This window comes from Trachemys scripta, chromosome 1 (genome assembly GCF_013100865.1).
Source record: "Trachemys scripta elegans isolate TJP31775 chromosome 1, CAS_Tse_1.0, whole genome shotgun sequence".
NCBI lineage: Eukaryota > Metazoa > Chordata > Testudines > Emydidae > Trachemys > Trachemys scripta.
The window spans coordinates 224025432-224047979 of NC_048298.1; the positions used below are offsets into that span (position 1 = coordinate 224025432).

A 22548-nucleotide genomic window follows, 5' to 3' on the forward strand; every position below is an offset into this window, starting at 1 on the left:
GGGGCTCAGAGGGCTTTGTATCAGGCCCTAAATGACTTTAATGGGAGTTCTGCATGCAGAGCACTTACCGAGCTAAGTATTATATGATCAAGGACTGTAAAATGGGGAATGAGTAATACTCAGAAATATTGTTATATTTAATGCAAAATAAATTACTTCAGAGTATTACTTAGTTTATTTATTCCATTCTCACAAGGTCTTTAAGTTATTTTAGTTGCTTGAAATGAAATATTTAACTTTTAAAATATAGTTATAGTTTCATTTATTATACATTATTTATATTTACATGATGTAATTGTATGATTATGCAATACATTTATACTGGGTTTGTGTGTGTCTCTATCTGTACACACATAATTAATAAATTATTTACTTTAAATAAAAGTTATTGGGCCAGAGAGACAGTGAGAATGACTCTATAGCTGAGTGGTAAAGACACTCCCCTGAGAGATGGGAGAGTCGGATTCAAGTCCCTGAATATTTACATATTTTATACAGAGTGATCCACCACAGAAGTCACTGGTTAGGGGACTCATCTGAGAGGGAGAAGACCTTGGTTCAAGTCCCTGCTTCACATCAGGCAGAGGGGGGAATTGAACCTGGATCTCTCACTTCCTGGGTGAGTCCTTTAACTACTGAGCTTTTGGGGGGGGCGGGGCGGAGCAGCTCCTCTTTCTTTCTTTCTTTTTGTTTTAAACAAGAAAGGGCTGACCTGGCTTGGCTTGGCTGTCTAACTCCAGGAGAGCAGAGAGCGGTACCACCCTAAGGCCTTTGAGGGGTTGGGGCTTAGACCATGCCTCTTTCCTTGGCATTTCCTCTTGGCTACGTTAGGTGGATCTTTGTTCAACATGCTGGCTTCTGTGAACCAGGGACAGAGCCACTGGTGGGCCCTGGCCCACCCAAGTAGCACCTGATTAGCAAATCTGAAAAAAAATGTCAAGGTTGAGCCAGGCCACTGAGGGGTGCAGTCTTTTAATGCAGTTGCTGCTGCCTCAAACTGCTCCGCTCAGCTCCGCTTCCCCATCAACATAGGCTCCAACTCTGCATCCCACCCCCTTAGCTCCAGTTATTGCCTCCCTGTTGGCTGATTGTTTCAGGGGAGGAGGAGGTGAGGCAGAGGGTGGGGGAGCTTGGCTGCCGGTGTGTGCAGAGCACCCGCTAATTTTTCCCCGTGGGTGCTCCTGCCCTGGAGCACACAAGGAGTCAGCGCATATGGTGCTAGGTGCTGTACAAATACATAGAAACAAACAACACCTGCCTCTAAGAGCTTACAATCTAAATATACAAGATAGACAGTATGGGAGAAAGGAAGTATTGTTATCCCCATTTTACAGATTTTGCCTAAGTGATTTACCCCAGATTATACAAGAAGTCTATGGTTGAACCAAGAATTGAAGTCAGATCTTCTGAATCTTAGTCCAATGCCTTAATCACAAGACCATCCTTCATCTCCTATGCCCTATATTACCACCTACAGTTCCTCAGAGCCAACTAGCCCCACTTGCCCTTCACACAGTGGTTAATTAGCTGATTTCTTACAGGCATCACGGCAGAGCTGGGTCTAGGGGAGAACTTTGAAGGAGGAGAAGATAGTGACTTTCTGGATTAGCTCAAAGGGTTTTCCATGCATTATTGGCAGTACTGAAGGAGGCATAAGGATATTTGTGTGCAACACTAATTTGTTGTATAAATGTGAGATATTCACGGAGAGCCAGATTTTCAGACAAACTCAGCATCTAACAGCTACCATTTAATCTCCCACATAAGTGGTTGGATTTTCAGCAAGCTTAGCTCTTAATGTAGACATCTAAATTAAGTGCCCAGATTTTCAATAGTAATCTGTATCCAGCAACTTCATCTTTCAGTGGTATTGTTGTCAGCTGAAATGATATATACAAACTTCACCTGATAAAACATATCAGAACTCTTCTAAAAGGTCTATATGTTCATTATAAAAACAAGTCAGTAACAGTAGCAACTTGTTCATTCAGGATAGTTCTGGCAGTCAGAGAATCCACATCGCATACATTGAAATCCTGACTTTTGTTTAGCACGGTCTTGTTTTTTCCTAATTAGTTTAAAAGATTTTTCTCATCCCATGATGTCAAATACTCTATGAAACTGTAAATATCTCAGTCTCCACAGGTGGCAAGTTGACCACCTTTGGTTTCATGTCTCAGCTGCAAATTAATGATGCCAGCTTGATCAATAGAACATAGATACAAAGCTTAGCTGCAGATGTGCTGTATTGCTTAATCTTAATCTATTGAAGTCTATGGGACTTTTGCAATTCACTTCAGTGGGAGCAGGATTGGGTTCATAATTTATTTTTTACCAAACCCTTTCATTTTGTTCTACATTAAATTATTTTTAATGCAAATCACAAAATAAGAAATTTCACTTTCTAGCATCATTTCTTATTGAAGTAGGATAGTGTGGCTGCCTAATCTGTTTTCTGATTGAGGTTTTGAATGCATGTCTTGAATAATAATGCACTGGAGGGAATGAATTTTCAGGAATAAAATGTTTTTCTGCAGCCAGACCCAACCAAGAATGCTCTATTTTGTTTTAATGAGAAAAAAATCCTTTATAAAACAATGTATTAAAATTAAATATGAATTCGTAACTTGTTTTTTGTGTTTTCTAGAAAGCCAGGTTGGGTTTTATGTATTGTCACAATACATACAAATCAACACACTATTGTGCCCCATGGCAGAATTCAGGTGTGTCAAAAATCAAATCAGCCCTTAAGGAGAATATTATATTTATAGGCTTTTCATTTTTGTCAAAAACCTGATGAGTTTCAATTATTGTTTGTTGCATTTGGGCTCTCTGTCTCTTCCCCACCTCTGCACCTGATAAACCTAAGCCTTGTCTACACTAGAAAGTTGTACCACTTTAACTATACAGGCACAGTTAATCTTCTCTACTGTGGATGCAGATACTATAGGTAGGACTGCTCGCACCACCTATTATTAAGGTTGCCTGACACGTCTCATTATAAGACCCTGTTTTCAGTTGTTTATAACATTGCCTTACTTCAACTGTTTGGGCTGAAATTTTCCATATAGTATGTTTGCCTCAGGCTGGATTTTTATTTATTTTATTTTATTGGAAAATTTCAGCCAAAATTGTTCAACTATTTCTGACAATGAGGTGAGGGGAAAATAGTTATTTTGCCCAGGGTAAAAACATCTAGCAACCTTTAAAAAAACAACAACAAAACACAAAAAACCTCCAGTGTCCCCATGCTTTGGAGCAGGAACTTGAAACTTGGCAGGGGGTGTCTTTTGTGTCAGAGATGTGTCTTTTGCCATCTTTGTGAAAATCCACCCCAGTTTGGGTAAATTATAAGCCTTTGAAAAATGGCAGTTCACACATGCTCAGTAGAGACAGCTTAGATTTTAGAATCATAGAATATCAGGGTTTGAAGGGACCTCAGGAGGTCATCTAGTCCAACCCCCTGCTCAAAGCAGGACCAATTCCCAACTAAATCATCCCAGCCAGGGCTTTGTCAAACCGGGCCTTAAAAACCTCCAAGGAAGGAGATTCCACCACCTCCCTAGGTAACACATTCCAGTGCTTCATCATCCTCCTAGTGAAATAGTGTTTCCTAATATCCAACCTAAACATCCCCCACTGCAACTTGAGACCATTGCTCCTTGTTCTGTCATCTGCCACCACTGAGAACAGCTGAGCTCCATCCTCTTTGAAACCCCCCTTCAGATAGTTGAAAGCAGCTATCAAATCCCCCCTCATTCTTCTCTTCTGGAGACTAAACAATCCCAGTTCCCTCAGCCTCTCCTCATAAGTCATGTGCTCCAGACCCCTAATCATTTTTGTTGCCCTCTGCTGGACTCTTTCCAATTTTTCCACATCCTTCTTGTAGTGTGGGGCCCAAAACTGGACACAATACTCCAGATGAGGCCTCACCAATGTCGAATAAAGGGGAACGATCACATTCCTCGATCTGCTGGCAATGCCCCTACTTATACAGTCCAAAATGCTGTTAGCCTTCTTGGCAACAAGGGCACACTGTTGACTCATATCCAGCTTCTCGTCCACTGTGACCCCTAGGTCCTTTTCTGCAGAACTGCTACCTAGCCATTCGGTCCCTAGTCTGTAGCAATGCATAGGATTCTTCCGTCCTAAGTGCAGGACTCTGCACTTGTCCTTGTTGAACCTCATCAGGTTTTTTTTTGGCCCAATCCTCTAATTTGTCTAGGTCCCTCTGTATCCGATCCCTACCCTCCAGTGTATCTACCTCGCCTCCCAGTTTAGTGTCATCTGCAAACTTGGTGAGAGTACAGTCCACACCATCCTCCAGATCATTAATAAAGATATTAAACAAAACCGGCCCCAGGACCGACCCTTGGGGCACTCCGCTTGAAACCGGCTGCCAACTAGACATGGAGCCATTGCTCACTATCCGTTGAGCCCAACGATCCAACCAGCTTTCTATCCACCTTACAGTCCATTCATCCAGCCCATACTTTTTTAACTTGGTGGCAAGAATACTGTGGGAGACCGTATCAAAAGCTTTGCTAAAGTCAAGGAATCCACTGCTTTCCCCTCATCAACAGAGCCAGTTATCTCATCATAGAAGGCAATTAGGTTAGTCAGGCATGACTTGCACTTTGTGAATCCATGCTGACTGTTCCTGATCACTTTCCTCTCCTCTAAGTGTTTCATAATTGATTCCTTGAGGACCTGCTCCATGATTTTTCCAGGGACTGAGGTGAGGCTGACTGGCCTGTAGTTCCCTGGATCCTCCTTCTTCCCTTTTTTAAAGATGGGCACTACATTAGCCTTTTTCCAGTCATCCGGGACCTCCCCCGATCGCCATGAGTTTTCAAAGATGATGGCCAATGGCTCCGCAATCACATCCGCCAACTCAGATGTGTTGAGCACCCTCAGATACAGCACATCCAGCCCCATGGATTTGTGCTCATTCAGTTTTTCTAAATAGTCCCAAACCACTTCTTTCTCCACGGAGGGCTGGTCACCTCCTCCCCATACTGTGCTGCCCAGTCCAGCAGTCTGGGAGCTGACCTTGTTTGTGAAGACAGAGGCAAAAAAAGCATTGAGTACATTACCTTCTTCCACATCCTCTGTCACTAGGTTGCCTCCCTCATTCAGTAAGGGGCCCACACTTTCTTCTTGTTGCTAACATACCTGAAGAAACCCTTCTTGTTACTCTTAACATCTCTTGCTAGCTGCAACTCCAAGTGCTATTTGGCCTTCCTGATTTCACTCTTGCATGCCTGAGTGATATTTTTATACTCCTCCCTGGTCATTTGTCCAATCTTCCACTTCTTGTAAGCTTCTTTTTTGCATTTAAGGTCAGCAAGGATTTCACTGTTAAGCCAAGCTGGTCGTCTGCCATATTTACTATTCTTTCTACACATCGGGATGGTTTGTTCCTGCAACCGTAATAAGGATTCTTTAAAATACAGCCAGCTCTCCTGGACCCCTTTGCCCTTCATGTTATTCTCCCAGGGGATCCTGCTCATCTGTTCCCTGAGGGAGTCAAAGTCTGCTTTTCTGAAGTCCATGGTCCATATTCTGCTGCTCTCCTTTCTTCCTTGTGTCAGCTAAACTCCCTGAGGATTCCGTCTGCACTGTGCTTGCTCCATCTCAGGGCTAAGCAAGACTTTCCTGCAGTTGCCACTCTGGTCTACTGCGGGCTGTACCAGGTCCAGGTCTGGGCACTTGAACTGAGAGCAGGGAGCCTGTCTCTCCTGTGCTTTCAGTGACCCCCATGCAGGGAAAGCAGGATGGAAGAGGAAGCTGCCTCATTCAAATACAGAGGGAACAAGAGCTAGACCCCTTGAGGGAAAAGGGAGGAAAGAGATTGGGACAAGGAGTCTGGGTGGGCAGAAACTGGAGTGGGAGTGAGAGAAAATGGGAGTTGAGATGGGAGGAGTTTAGGATTGGCTGGGCAAAGGAGACTGGAACTGAGAACCAGTGCAGCAGTGGGGAGGAGAGACAGCCCTGAGGAGCTGGAGTAGTGGGGTCAGAGGCTGAGCAAAGAAACAGGGATAAGGAGCTGCATGTACAACGAGATTGGATGAGGAGCCCAGGAACAGAGATTGGGACTGGGAGCTGGTGGGGATGGGGAACATGAGCGGGGGAGGGGAAGGTGATTGGAGGTAAGAGTGGGGGAAATGATACAGATCAGATCAGGAGCCAGGGAACTGGGTCTGTCTGGGCAAGGAAACTGGGAGGTATGGTGGGAGGTGACACTGTCTAAGTGAAGAGAATGAGATGGGGATGAGGAACAGGGGAGAAGAAACAGAACTGGGACAGAGACAGGTTGAAGGGGAAGGGTTCAAGCTTGAGGTGAATGGGCAGAAGAGGCAGTGCCCACTAGAGAACACTCCTCCTCCAGGCATTGGAATGGAACCAGAGATACCCGAGACTCACCATTCCTCTGCTGTCAGCAAATATCTCTGAAACCCCATGGCAAAGTGGCCCATCACTCTCTGATCCTGGCCCACATAGAGGATTTCAACCTTCGTCATGTATCCGACGAAGTGGGCATTCACCCACGAAAGCTTATGCTCCAATACATCTGTTAGTCTTAAAGGTGCCACAGGACTCTCAGTTGCAACCTACTACTGTTTTCAGTTAAACTGTTAGCTCAAGTGGCAGAGGTCTATATGGTGGATCTATATATGTTCCAACCTTGCCGATGACCCTGTGGGTGTCAATATGATGCCACACAATGGAATTTCTGTATTTTTAGTTTGCTTTTTTAAAATCTAGGAAATTACATTGTAAAAAAACAATTGTAAAAAAATTGTTAGGAAATGACAGAATTAAGGTTACCTGTGCAACCCCCTGTGTAGAAAAAATACTATGTGATCATTTAATTAAAGACTGTATCATAATGTATAGGCACAAGTGGGCCAAATTATGATTCCACAGGTAACTTTCATTCTCGCATTTCCCAACTATGGAGTGACTTTGAAACCTTAATAATGTTCTTTTAACATAGATTTTGTGTGTAGAATATCAGTATAAAGATGCCAGTATAATTAAAGCAGTACAACCCCATAGTGTGGATGCAGTTATCCTGGCATAAAGGTGCTTATGCTGGTATTCCTGTACAGAAGGGGAACAAGCTATACCAGTATAAGATACCTGTTTACCAGCATAATTGTGTGCACAATAGGGACTGCACTGGTATAACTATTTTGGAACTATATAAATTGTACTAGCGTAGTGGGCATGACCATGTTGGTAAAAAAATCACATCCCTAACCGAAATAGTTACACTGGTATAAAAACTATGTGTAGACAATGCCTTTGTCCTCTCATGTGGAACAGCCTTCTGTTCATTGTTCCCCCTCGAATTTCTTTTTTAGAACATACTCTTCCTTTGTAAACCAGAGGATAGCACATCTGGGAATAATATAAAGCCTGTGAAAAATACTTTGAGAGAGAGTTTCAGCTTCTCTGCAAAGTGAATTGCATGTAAATATGTATAACTGAGCCATCTCAATGCCTAGCATTGCCTTGTGCTGCCATGGGTGGAGACTTAGGTGCAGTAGCAATGCCCTCAGAGCTGGGTGACATTTTTTGTCAGAAATTTTTTCATGACAAATGCAAATTCAGCAACACTGAAACATTTCATGAATTCATGTCGGGTTTTGTTTCAGTCAGGGAGAAAAAAGTTCTGAAAAAATCAAAATGTTTCATTTTGACATTTTCTAAATTTAAACATTTCAGTTTCTCAGTTTGAAACAATTTTTTGTTTCATAATTTCCTGTTTATTTTTATAGCCAAAACAATCAAATATTTAAAAAGGTTAAAATCAAAATCAAACATTTTAACTTTGTTCAGTCCTAGATTAAATATTTTACTTTTCAATTTGCAAATAAAAATAATTGTTTTGACTTCAACCAGAAATTATCCCCACCCATCAGCAAACTGAAAAACCTATTATTTGCACAGCTGTCCTTGGGACTCCTGTTCCCTGAGCCAGTTGAAAACAGGCAGGCAAGGGAGACATGTTGATTACTCCAAGGGAGAGAGAGTTTAAATCTTTTGTGGTTTTGTGCCATGCTTGATTTATTTAAAGTAAAATTTGAGAAATATAAATATCTTTAAAACAAAACAAATTGGAGCAACTCTTTGTAAATAACAGTCTTTCTTTAATAAATCCTTTGTTTTAAAGCTTTTAAAATACATTTACTTACACTATTTCATTTCTCATGAAAGCAAAGTAGCAATGCTTATAATCAACTCTAGAACAGCCAGCCACTGTGTAAGTTCCTACATATAGTTCTGTGAAGGTTCCTTGGTCCTGACCTGTAACACTTACTATGCCAGTCCTGAACCTCTTGTTATGCCATGTGCACGATGGACTAGTATGAGATAAGCCAGCCTTTTAATAAAACGCTTTTTTCATTGGCTTCCTCCCCCCAGCCAAGGGAGAGGTTTTTTTAGGAAAAAAAGACAAGGCGCTTCACAATGCCATTTCTCATTGAGCAACTGTATATCTCAAAACTTAGCAAAAACTCCCCATTATTCACCATTCATAGAAGATAATCATTATAAATGCCTTCTTATTAAGTGTAGCTAATTAAAACCTTTATGTATACAACAATACTTCTAAATGCAACTCACTAGACTATAACTATCTTTACAAGAATGGTCTTTCAGGGCAGTTAATGAAGTACAATATTTTTGCTTGTGCTAATTTATTATTACTAATTATGTATTTTGCAGAATCTCATGGCAGCATGGCATTTTATGCGGTTCTCAGTATGCATGCTGTCAGTCCTCTGCTTGGATACTTCAGTAATAATGGTTATTCAATCACATAGCAAAAGCCCCATTAGCAGCTTAGTTATTAATTCATTTTCGAATGTCATATTTCTATTGGTGATGTCTGTTTAAACAAAGATTTCTGGAGTCAATCCAGCTGAATCAGAGAAAATAACATATAAGACAGTTGAATCAAAACAGAGATTGTGAATGCTAGTGGTCTGTATGTTGCCATTTCTTCTTTAAATCCACTTTCAAAGCCACTCTAAAAACACTGGGGAGAATTACTAGTCCCAAGGCAATTTGTAATGAAACGAGTCTGAAAGATATTGTTATATGGTTTCCATATCAGAAGAATACTAATATCCCTCTCAGCTCCAGGTAGTTTGCAGTGAGGATATAAGAAGGAAATGCTGCATGTTCTTGGCATCAAATAGTCTCTGAGCTATTGGAAAAATAGAAATAGCTTTTGTTCTTTACTTCACCCCTTCAGGGCCCATGAGTAAAGCTGATGATGTGTCTGAACAAAAGAAAATCAATAGTGTACCACTTAATACCTACTGAATGTTAGTTAGTTAATAATTTAAAAAAAGAGAGCTTGTTACACTTGTGAGGTTTACCCTGTTATCAGAAAACCGACCCGGTTCAGTTGTTCACTGTACTTATGCTCTGTCTTCCTGTAGCTATGGACATTAAAACTGCTCTTCCTCAAATTGCAGGAAAGGTTTTTCACTAACCTTGATGTGAATCTCTTCAAAGCCTTTCGGAGAATGGGGAAAAATATTTGTTGAATACTGAAAAATCTCAGTTTGTCAAATTTGTTGTTAGATTAATATTAGTTAACAAATTCTTTAAAAAAAAAAGAGAGAGAGAGAGAGAGGAGGCGGAGGAAGACATTCTAGCAGAAATGACTTTGCCTGCTCAAGGACTGAACAAGAATTTCTGCAAAGAGGAAACTTTTAAGCAGTGACCAAAATAAAATAGTTTGATGAATTTATACTTTAGAAATCCCCCCTCTTCCCCCATGAGTGGGTGTGAGCTCTCTCCCTCCTCATCAGGATCACAGGCATAGGCTCAGATTTGGTGCTGTGCCTCCTGGAGGTGCAGCCCAAAAGGTGGACCCCAGTGTGGGGGTGGAATGCAAAGGCATCTCTAAGCCCTCTTTGCACTCACCAAATTCAATGCATCTCCAGAGCTCAAAACGTCTCCTGGTGCAGCCCTGGAGCTGCTCTACTAGAGCTGGTTGAAATTTTTCATCCTAAACATTTTTTGGCAAAAAATGCAAATTCAGCAACACTGAAACATTTCGCGAATGCCTGTTGGTTTCGCTGAATTGTGTGTGTAGAAAAAAGAAAACCTCTAACAAAATTAGATGTTTCATTTTGACACTTTCTAATGAAAGCATTTCCATTTTTCAGCTTTAACCAGTTTTCATTTAGAAATTTCCTCATATTTATTTTAAAAAATTCAAAAATGTTCAATGCTCGGAATCTAAATGAAAAATTTCATTTTTCATCAAATGAAATGTTTTATTCAAGCAAAAATATTTTTGACTTTTTGATTTGCTGAAAATTTCACAAAATGTAGTGTTTTGGGTTGACACAAAACACATGTTTTTTTCCTGAGTTTTCAGAGTTGCTGGTGAACTGAAAAATCCATTATTTGCATAGCTCTAGCTCTAAGTTATGACAGCCTCCCCGGGCCTGCCTATGGCCTGTGACGGAAGCCAGAATGTCTATAGAAACAAGCGTCACAGCTCTGTCTTCTTCTATCTTAACACACACCCCTATGTCTGGGCTGGCATGGGGACAGCATACAGCTGCCTACAGCAGCCCATTGGTTAGGGTTGCCAACTTTCTACTCGCACAAAACTGAATACCCTTGTCCCGCCCCCTGCCCTGCCCCATCTCTGAGGCCATGCCCCAGTCACGCCCCTTCTCTGAGGCCACGTTCCCCACTCACTCCATCCCCCCTCCCTCTATTGCTTGCTCACCCCAACCTCAATCACTTGCTCATTTTCACCAGACTGGCTCAGGGAGTTGGGGTGCAGGATGTGGTGAGGGCTCTGGGATGAGGCCAGAAATGAGGGGTTCAGAGTGCGGGAAGGGGCTTCGGGCTGAGGCAAGGGGTTGGGGTGTTGGTATGGGCCTGGGGTATGGGCTCTGGTATGGGGCCAGGGATGAGGTATTTGGGGTGCAGGAGGGGGCTCCGGGCTGGGGATGAGGGGTTTGGTGGGTAGGAAAGGGTTCAGGGCTTGGGCAGGGAGCTGGGGTGTGGGGGTGTATGAATGCACCGGCTTGGGCATGCAGACTGTAGGGAGGGGCTGGGGATGAGGGCTTTAGGGTGTGAGAGGGTGTCTGGGCTCGGATTGAGGGGTTTGGAGGGCTGGAGTGGGACCAGAACTAGGGCAGGCGGGAGGGGGCATGGGGTGCAGGCTCCGGGAGGGAGTTTGGGTGCAGAAGGGGCTTCCAAGCTAGGGCAGGGGGTTGGGGTATAGGAGGGGGTCAGGGGTGCAGGCTCTGGCCAGCACTTACCTCAAGCAGCTCCCGGAAGCAGCAGCATGTCCCCCGTCCAGCTCCTACACAGAGGCACGGCCAGGCCAATGGGAGCTGCAGAGCCAGCATTTGAGGCAGGGGCAGCGTAGGAGCTGGAAGGGGGGACATGCCGCTGCTTCCAGGAGCTCACAGAGCCACAGCAGGCAGGGAGCCTGCCTTAGCCCAACTGCGCTGCTGACCAGGCTTTTAACGGCCTGGTCAGTGGTACTGACCGGACCCACTAGGGTCCCTTTTCCACCGGGTGTTCCGGTTGAAAACAGGACACCTGGCAAACCTACTTGTGTCTGTGCCATGAGAATTTTCCCTGGCCCTGTGGGCGGTGTCTGATTCCTACACGCTGAATGGGGGACAGAATAATCCAGTTCAGTTCAGAAGGAGCGCTTGGAGTTTCACATTTACTTTATTTTGGATGTGCAAGGCCCTCTGTGATCAACCTCCTACCTTCTGATGCACTTAAACTGTTGTCAACATTACTGTCCACATATCTATTCAGGGAATAACATCACAGGACCTAATCACATCAGCCACACTATCAGAGGCTCGTTCACCTGCACATCTACCAATGTGATATATGCCATCTTGTGCCAGCAATGCCCCTCTGCCATGTACATTGGCCAAATCGGATAGTCTCTACGCAAAAGAATAAATGGACACAAATCAGACGTCAAGAATTATAAATTCAAAAACCAGTTGGAGAACACTTCAATCTCCCTGGCCGCTTGATTACAGACCTAAAAGTCTCAATATTACAACAAAAAAACTTCAAAAACAGACTCCAAAAAGAGACTGCTGAATTGGAATTAATTTGCAAACTAGACACCATTAAACTAGGCTTGAATAAAGACTGGGAGTGGATGGGCCATTACACAAAGTAAAACTATTTCCCCATGCTCATTCCCCCACCCCTCCCCTACAGTTCCTCATATCTCCTTGTCAATTGCTGGAAATGGGCCATTTTCATTACCACTACAAACAGTTCTTTTTCTCTCCTGCTGATAAAAGCTCACCTTAACTGATCACTCTCCTTATAGTGTGTATGGTAACACCCATTGTTTCATGTTCTCTATGCGTATATATATATCTTCCTACTGTATTTTCCACTGCATGCATCTGATGAAGTGGGCTGTAGCCCACGAAAGCTTATGCTCAAATAAATTTGTTAGTCTCTAAGGTGCCACAAGTACTCCTGTTCTTTTTGCGGATACAGACTAACACGGCTGCTACTCTGAAAATTATCATTAGTTAGCAGGACTGTCACTTCTCTCTCTCCTCCAACCCAAGCTTGTGTTTGAGCGCCACTGCTCCCATGTGACAGGACTCACCATTCCTGACACTTCACTGCAGCTGAGACTCAGACTGGGACCCCAGCTTTACCAGGTTGGCCCAAAACTAAGCCTTCCCCAACTGAGCCAATGGATTCTGCAGGAAGCTTGTCTCAGCTTGAAGTTGCTCTATAACCTTCCTGCCAGTACCCGGCCCAAATGGCTGGACTGGTTTGTGGGGTAGGGAAGGGGGAATCCTCCTCCCTTCTCCAGCTTCAGGGTGTCTCCACCCTGCTGCTCCATGGAGGACATCAGCCCTGAATAACAATGCTTCAGTGGAGCTGAGGAAATGGAAGAGCACAACAGAAGCCCCGCGGTCTAGACACCGCAATTATAAAAAATATGAACTGACATGCAGACGAACTGCAATGAACTGGCTATGGAATGCTCCTCCCATTTCGGGGATCTCAGAGATTCATAAAAATATCAGAATAACCTGCCAAACAGGGTCTTCAGAGAGCCCAAACAGATCATTTCTATCGAGTTTCCTTATGCCATCAGCCTGCAAAGTGAGAGGGACTTTACCGAGGTTCAGTCTATGTCTTCTGTATAGTAGCATGTTACTATAGCTTCTGAGCTACTCACTCCTTCCACTTTGTTCTTTTTCCCCCCTACCCATGCTCTGTCTTCTTTCCACCTTTCTCTTGCTTCCTCACCTCTGCTTTCCTCTCCCCTGCATTTTCCCTTTCCCTTTCTTTTTCCTTCCACTATTGCTCTACTCCCTTCCCCTTCCTCCTCCTCTCTCTCTTCCTAACTGTATAAAAGAGCTGTACATAGAAATGGTACAATTATTTATCTCTGCTCTTACAGAATGCTCATGCCCCATTCCAGACTGTCACACACAGCCATCTATTTTTCAGTGTATAGGCCCATTAAGGAGTAAGAATTACATATGTATTAGAAAAAATTGCTACCAGAGCTTGCCATACAAAAAAGTACTCCATTCTTTCCAAGCACCCTGTAGCATAATGACATTGTTTGGCAATTGGACCCCAAAAAGGAAGCAGTGATACAAAAGCACAGTAGGAGCAAGTCAGACTGGGAGGTTCGTATGCCATCAGCCATCTGTCTCTTGGTAAAAGATTTTTAATGGAAATGTGAAGCATCATTGGGAGGAATCTGATATTCTTTCATGTCAGAGAGCACAGTTAACCTTCCCATCATATGGTACTTAGTGTTTCAGAGAAAAAGCAGAAAACCTTCAAAACTATTAACTACATGAACAATATGCATCTCTGATTCTCTCAATAGTGAAATCTAGTTGTGCAGGAATTAAAAAAAATGAAATGTATTTCATAACTTTTGAATTCAATTTTTTTCTTGTTTTTATACATACCGGTACGTCTTCCATATCACCCTGATACATGTAGCATTTTTGAAGTTGGGTGCTTCAAGTTATGCTCCTAAATCCATAATTAGGCATTTAAATAGAAGCTTTGAGCTGATTTTTCCAAGGTGTTGAACAACCTCAGTTTCCAGAGAAGTTAATAAGAGATGCAGCTGCTTGAAAATTAAACCACTTTTATATAGGGGCCTAACTATGGATTTAGGAGCCTAGCTTTAAGCACCCAAGTTTGAAAATACTGTGTATATAGATATATACAGTATGTATTTCCCTAATGATTCCTAATAAAACTCTGTGAGTGTGTATATACACCTTTTTGTTAATACTTATCGGGGTAGATTTATTTCTGCTCCAGCTCCCCCCACACATGGAGACAGCTGTGGGGATGGGGATTTGCCCCTAGGGGAGGGGAGCTTTTAAAACTGCAGCCAGGATTCAATAGAAAAGTTTCCTGGAAGAGCACATCTGCTGATTAGCCTGGCCCTGCCCACTGGTAGGGTGGCAGGGAGCATTTTGCATTTCTGCATTCCCACTCCAGATGGACTTACCACTGCCAGGGGCCCACAGGTTTGAGAGCTGGTGCAAACCCAAAGGTTAAATTGAGCCCATCATTTTCAAAACACCTTACAAAAATTTACTAATTCATCCTTACAATGCCGGAGGAAGGGAGGGATGATTCTATCCATTTTCAAGTTCGATAACTGAGGTCTGGAATTTGTCATTTTTCTCCAGGGGAGTCAATCAGTGTCAGTTTTACAGTTCACAATTGCAATCACCAATCATCTGTCATGCTGAAAGTTGTGTTTAAGATGTGTAGCAGGAGTTTTGTGTTGCTTTTGTGTCATGAATTGTCATTCAGTCTCTGAAGTCATCACACTTTTTCTGCACTTTCTTCCTTAGCGGGGGTGATGCTGGTCCCTGAAAGGAAAACAGAGGATGGATTTGAGGAGCACTTTGGCTTGAACTACTTGGGACATTTCCTGTTGACTAACCTTCTCTTGGAAACATTGAAGCAATCAGGAACTCGCAGTCGCAATGCTAGAATCATCACTGTCTCATCAGCCACCCATTATGTAGGGAGATTGCACCTTAATGATTTACAAAGCAGGTACAAATATCTTTTTTCTGTTTGCACTGGCCTGCCATAAGACTGCATAGATTAGAGTTAGTGTAAATTGTCATTCAATGTCAACTGTGATTTTTGTTAACCAGAGGCTCAAATAATTGCTGATACCATTAACTTTCATAATGCTGTGATAGTTTTTGGCTTGTGCAACCCTTCCAGTCATGGGTAGGAAAGAAAAATAGCATATAAACACATTTATAAATTGAGCCTGTTTACATTAGGCCTTGAAAATCATTGGGCTCATTTCGGTTCTTATATAATTGTGATGAATGTGGTATAAAAAAACATTAGACTGACTCCATAACCAGGACATGTAACTGGCGCTTTGTAAAATGGCATAGATAAATACTAATGGATTCTGGATTCAGGTAATTGCCCTGCAACCAGATCCACAGGCAGATGCCGGCACAGAGCCCCATCATAATTCCCCTCCAGTGTAACGCACTACTATTGTGGTATGCCAGAGCCATTCTTAGCTTAAAGGGTTTCAGTGCTTCTGGACTACTGAAACTTTGTGATCTGCCAAAGCCAGCCACTCCTGCCTGGCTGGCTGGCTTTTAGCTTCTCCTCCACCCACACACTGTCTGCCTCTTCTTCCTTGGCAGCTCCACTGGCTGGCACACAGGTCTTCTCTAACTAGCCAGAAGCACTCTGTATAAGCTTCTCCTCAGAAACCCTGCCAGCTGGCTGCCACTGCATCATGTTGCAGATGGCATTCCTCCTGCTCAGGTACCATAACCCAGCCCCCTGCCTGCTTCTCCTGCTTTCCTCCACAGCTAGCATACTATATCCCTGCTAAGCCTTTTGTCCTCCCTGCCTATTTGCCTTTTCCCTAAGTGTACACCTACAGCTGCTGCCCAGTTGCTCCTGCTCTCTTTCCATTGTCCTCCAGCTACACAGTACTCCCACTCCGCACACTGTGCCAGCTTTCCCTGTTCTGCTTGCAGCCTTACTGATCAGCCCCTGTGACTGACTGCAACCATCTACCCACACCCAACATACTGGCTATGTCCCTTTGTCCGCTTCCTAGCTTTGTCACCCCCATGTCTTCTGAACTTCCCAAAAATGTTGACTGATTAAGGGGTTAATAGAATCCAAAAGTATATTAATGCCTTTTTTTAAGCTGGGCAAAAGGTGCTGCATAGCAGCATTTTTCCAAATAGCAGACAATGTGACTCTGTTTTCTCTTTTGTGCAAGAAAATACAAACTTTTATGCTAAGTGAAACAGGGTTGCTTGTATCATAAGTAACTGCCTAAAAGTTATTTAATTAATTTGAGAGAGAGAGAATTGTGTTTCCAAGCACGATTTACTAACTAATTCAAATGGCTTTATCCTTGCAGTCAAAGTCATAGAGTTTCAGCTGGTTTCATACTGAAACTAAGCATTTCACATAATTTCCATATCAAGTCCTATCTCAGTCCCTATGACCCTTGAGGCACCTGGTCTGAGGTTTCATTTTGGAATGAAACCTAAAGCCAGACGGCTTGTGTCTTTTATTGGAATATTTCACATGTGAACACCACATTAAACTTGTCAAGACTTCCTATCTGATTTTATTCTAGGCTATCCATTTCATCACAAGTATATTGCATAATCTCTGCAGAGCAATTGTAATTCATTGTCTATGATCTGGATGACGCCATTTAATGCAGCTCTGCTATGTCTCTAGATAACAACAGCTTCCTTTATTACAGAGAAACCTCTTTAGTTTAGGATGTATTTTACCAGTAGCTCATTGTTATTAACTCTTTTTTTTCAGGGAGATATAAACATAAATGTTTAATTTAGAAAAGCTGTGGCTTAATGTGTATAGGAAAAATCTTGCAGCAAAAGTGCCAGTGAGTTTTAGTATGCAGTCTTGGTGTTGCACAGTTGTAAATGAGGACAGAATCTGGCCAGTTCTGTGCATTTCTATCCCAGTGGGAGTTCTGCCTGAATAGAGAGTTCTGATCTATCATATATATATATGCCCACCAATGATTTCAAGAAGTGAATTGCAATTTGAACTCCAGACCTACATCTGTGAAAAGACAGCCCTCTCCCCAGATAGGAGAGGATCTCCACTTATTTTCCAAGTGCCAGATGAATAGTTACTCACACAAATAGCCCCATTCAAATCAGTGAACTTAGTTGTGTATGAGAGAGAGAGAGAAAGAAACTGCTCACCGATGTAAGGGAGTTCAATAACCTGGCCCTATGCCAGCATGGAGAACTATTACGGTATCATAAATACACAGAAATTGTATACGACTTGAGATGTGTTGATTCAGAGTAGGATATAACAACTTTCACACCTATAATAAATAAATCCCAGAATAATCATTACGGTATCGTTCATTGTGCTAATTCCTAATGATTTCCCCCTATTTCTTTCTTTTAAAAGTTTTTTAAAATACTGTACTAACCTCACAGATTATGGCTACTTTTCTAATGTAATATAATGACCTAAACCCATAGAATCATGGTTAAAGTAGTCTTACCACCCTTACCTCACCCTTTCCTGCCTACATGGTGCAGTAACATTCATGGCTCTTGGGAGATTTCACATCACAGGACTCTTAAAGCTCCACTGCACACTACTTAGGACACCGTCTTGGACTTCACCTGGTGAGGAGTGAGTCCCCATAGTGCTTTTAAAGATGCAAATGCTTTGTGTGTGTGTGTGTGTATGTGTATAATGCCCCAGGGAAGCCAACATAGTTTTATGGCACTGTGTATCTCTGTCCATTTGTTCTGCTGAACTGCCACATTTTCCAAGAGACAGTGCCAAAATCACCCCTTGTTTTTGCAGTGAAGATGACTGCAAAATCTGTGAGATTATTTTTCACATACCTTTTTGTAATTTTGAGCTGCCTTTAGTTGGTTCTGATTGGTCACATGATATTGGTTCTGGTTTTCTGATTGGCTGAACATACCCCATATTATCAGGAGAGTTAGCAATTTACTGAAAGGGAGATGATCTATTCTGTTTGCTGTCTCTGAGACAGTCTGGTAGAAATGTCGATAGAAGCAGGGATAACTGCTTATTATGTACTCATCCATCCGAAGACATTTCTGGGATTTTAAATTGGTGGTGCCCAACCTGGTGACCCATTAGTAACACCAGAGGAGAGACCCATCCTTCCATTTGAGACATCAGAGAGAAAGGTAGAAGGCCATCACTACTTTGGTGCACAAACACCAGGTAGGGTACTAGCCAGGGAGCTGACCTGTGTTAAATTCTCTGCTCCACCAGACTTCCTCTGTCACCTTTTCCATACTCTGTGGACTCCTTGTTAAATTTTTCTTCTGTTTCTTTCTTTTTTTTAAATGGAACGCTTTCACGAATTTGCATGTCATTCTGGTGCAGAGGCCATGCTAGTTGGATATAATCTGTTTTATCTGCCCTATACCTCTGTTCTCATGCTCCAACTGCCCAAAATTCTGGTTTGACGTCACAAACCACATCGAGTACACTGGCCACAAAACAACAGGAGGGTAAATGATTTTAAAATGGTCTCTTTCCTGTGAATAAAGTTACATAAAATATATACAGTGGCCCTTGTTATGTTTCTCTTTCTCATGTTTGTGCTTCTAGTTCTCTGACTTCTCCATGTTTTTCTCCTGTTCCTTTCCCCCTTTTATATATCTATTAATTTGCATCTTTTTTTCTTTTGATCTCTTTGTTGTATTACATTCCTTTTCCCTCTGTTTCCTCTCTCTTTAATCTGTTTACTTGATTTCTAATTTTACATTTTAATCTTTTTTTCATTTGTATATTTATTTCTCTATCTTCTTGGTCTTTTAGCTTCTGCCTCTCGATTTCTGTCCTTGCCTTTGTTTTCTTTGTCTGCTTGTTCTGCTTCTCCTTTCCACTTTCTTCTCCATTTTCACCTCCTCACTCTCTGTTTGCTTCTCATCCTCTTGCCCTTCTACCCTCCCCCCAACCCAATTCCTCTCTTCTGAATGTTTATTTCTCACTAACCGGGCACGCTGTCTGGGTACACTATGACAAGACACATCTTGTTCCACATTGACAAAACCAGGGCCGGCTCCAGGCACCAGCGAAGGAAGCAGGTGTCTGGGGCGGCCAATGGAAAGGGGCGGCAGTGCATCCATTGTCGGGGCGGCAGGTCCGGAGCGGTGGCGGCGGCAGCTCAATTGGCACGCTCCAGATCGGCGGCAATTCGGTGGCGGGTCCTTCACTTGCTGTCTTGTTCCTCGGCGGCACTTCGGCAGCAGCTCAATCGGGTTCTTTTTTTTTTTTTTTTCCTGCCCCTTGGGGTGGCAAAAAAGCTGGAGCCGGCACTGGACAAAGCATAGCTTGTTTCATGTGTTTTTTTGGAAAGGTAAACTCACAAGAGCAATGACTGTTCTCACAATCCTCTTGCTGAAGAACATACTGAAGAACATCAAACGTCTATGTGGTCTTTCAGATCCAGTCCATTTTCAACAGATCTCACGTGAGCCAACATAGGGAATAGGGATCCCTAAAGCGAATCATATTCCATCATCCACATTTTGAATAATACCTCTTTATAGAGTAGTGTACTCCATGAATGTATTCTCTGCATGTCAGAAAACAAAGTTGTGCCTGGAGGTGGGTGGGAAACAATTTTCTTGCCCCATGAGAATTGTTGAGATAATATGAACAAAAACTATTAGATTGGGTCAGTCAGAATGTTTCAATGTACATCTACACTTGGAGCTGGAGATGTAATTCCCAGCTTGAGGAGGCATACCCACACTAGTTCTGATCAAGTTAACACACTAAAAATAGTGTAGCTGTGACAATGTGAGTGGTGGAATAGGCCAGCTGCCCAAGTATCTGCCTCAGATGGGGTCATACTTGGATGCCTCGCCTCAGACACCATTCACACTGTGCCAGTTTATTCATATCTTAAAATAGTTTGGTTTTAGTTCAGTTAAAAAATACTGGTGAAGTTTTGGTGAAGGTACAGGGGGGAAGACAGGACTAATTTCTTATTTTATCCAAACCATCTGCCTGTGAAGTTTTAAATTAAAGTGTGGAATAACCCCTCATTCCCAGAAATGGCACCTAAGGTTATATCTCTCAGGCTAGGTCTATACTACCCGCCTGAATCGGTGGGTAGAAATCGACCTCTCGGGGATCGATTTATCGCGTCCCGTTGGGACGCGACAATCGATCCCCGAATCGGCGCTCTTACTCCACCAGCGGAGGTGGTAGTAAGTGCCGCCGACAGAAAGCCACAGAAGTCGATTTTGCCGCCATCCTCACAACAGGGTAAGTCGGCTGCGATACGTCGAATTCAGCTACGCTATTCACGTAGCTGAATTTGCGTATCTTAAATCGACTCCCCCCTGTAGTGTAGATGTACCCTCAGAATAACTGGAACTAGTGTGTATTTTTAATTGCTCATATAAGACTGGTAGAAAAATGTCTCTGCCAAGCCTGTTGTGTTTTTGACTAAATAAATATTTTTTGTAAAAGGTGTCTGTTTTCAACAAAAAAAAATTTAAAATTTTCATTGAAAACCCAGATGCCAAAAAAATGAGCTATTTTAGCTGAAAACTATAATATTTTGATTTGGAAATGCTGCCACAATGCCTCCTGTGAATTGTAGTTCGGTTGCTTCACGTCCCTATTCTCCTTCATGGGATGGGCTCCCTGGCCGGACTACATCTCCCATAATGCACCATCACAACTCTCCGAGGGGGTTGACTTTTGTGCATCATGGGAGATATACTCCAACCAGAGAGCCCAGCCTACAGAGGAGAATGGGAGCTTGAGGCACTGGAACTACAGTTCCCATGAGGCACTACAGCAGCATTTACAACTCAAAATATTTTGATGTTTGGATGATCTATTTTGGTTTTCAGCTGAAAATTTTCAGTTTTCAAATTACCACTGAAAATCAAAATTGTCTACAGATAAAATCCCCATTTTTGACCAGCTGTATTACCTCAGAACATAAGAGCGGCTATACTGGGTCAGACCAAAGGTCCATCTAGCCCAGTATCCTGTCTTCCGACAGTGGCCAATGCCAGATACCCCAGAGGGAATGAACAGAACAGGTAATCATCAAGTGATCCATCCCCTGTCACTCATTCCCAGCTTCTGGGAAACAGAGGCTAGGGACACCATCCTTGTCCATCCTGGCTAATAGCCATTGATGGACCTATCCTCCACGAACTTATCTAGTTCCTTTTTGAACCCTATTATAGTCTTTGTTATCTGTGTTCCCCTAAAAACCAACCCAGGGTCACTCTTGTATTAATTTTATTACGTTGCCGCTGTTGGGTCAGATAGAAAAGAGATGGAGGTTATTCAGACACGCACACATTCACCGCATTCATACCCTCATGCACCCACACACTTACACAGGCGGAGAGTTACCGGAGACCAAGAGGCCGAAGCGTGGGAGATCTGGTGTGTCCGCCTGCGGTCACGAATCCAGGCTGCTGAGCAGCTGCCTGTGTGCATGGCTGCTTCCTTTTTCTGGAACTGGGCAGCTCCTGTCACGTACACTGAGTTTCCCTTCTGTGTCCATCACTGGGAAGCATTCCCAGGCCAGTTCCTTTCATGTATAGCAGTTCTTCTTCGTGATTGCCTTCTCAGGGCAGATTATATCAGACACACCTGGCTTCTGTCTCTGGGCTCCTTTCTCCTTGCAGTTCCTCTCTGCCCAATCCCACATACACTCCCTTGTTCACACTCTCTCTGATTGTGTGATGGCATATTACACAGCTTGGAAGTTCATACAAGTGGTAACTTGAAAAGGTTACAAAGCTTGCAAAGGTTACAAAACTTAAAAGGCTATGCTAACAATAACTGAAGTTACAAAGTCTGCAAAAATGTTGCAGAACTTAATGATACAAATTACAGATCTTACAATAGCATTTGAGTGGAGGCTTTACATAACATTTCCCGCTCCTTGGTCACCCCAAATTGTGGTGACCATCCAAAGGGGGACAGCATGCCTCCACTCATCCATGCCAGTGCTTCAACTGCCGGAACAATTCCAGATTTTCATTACACGTAGCACGTCCACAGTAACAGAAATACATATCAAAATATTGAAGGGAGGATGTAACAATGAGCATCAAACAGCCCTTCTCATGTACAACATTTAGATGAAAATCAGAACATTTGGTGAGGAGGTAAACAATTGGTGAAGGGGGTAGTTATCACAGGCTTTTGGACGGACGTGGCCCCCATGGGGATAGGTATGTGACTGGCAATATGGCAAGAGATGGAGGGGTAAGGAGAGGGACGGATCTAGTTGGAGTTAAAGAGGGCTGTGAGAATGGTTTGTTGCTATTCCTTGCCTAATATGTATCTTCCCTCTTCCCAAACACCATACACCGTAATGCTAGCAATGAGACAAGCACTACAAGACAAACATAAAACATGAAACACAAAACACAGAACATGAGACAACCTAGAAGTTTTGTCGCAATG

At 42.9% G+C, this 22548-nt stretch overlaps 1 protein-coding gene across 1 annotated transcript in view; it reads left to right on the plus strand.

Annotated features, from left to right (window-relative positions):
* DHRSX (dehydrogenase/reductase X-linked) overlaps positions 1-22548 on the plus strand; it is a 228468-nt gene that overhangs the window by 155898 nt on the left and 50022 nt on the right. Inside the window, exon 5 of the mRNA XM_034757540.1 lies at positions 14898-15105. Within this exon, the coding sequence (XP_034613431.1) occupies positions 14898-15105 (208 nt within the window). The remainder of the gene's footprint in view (positions 1-14897; positions 15106-22548) is intronic.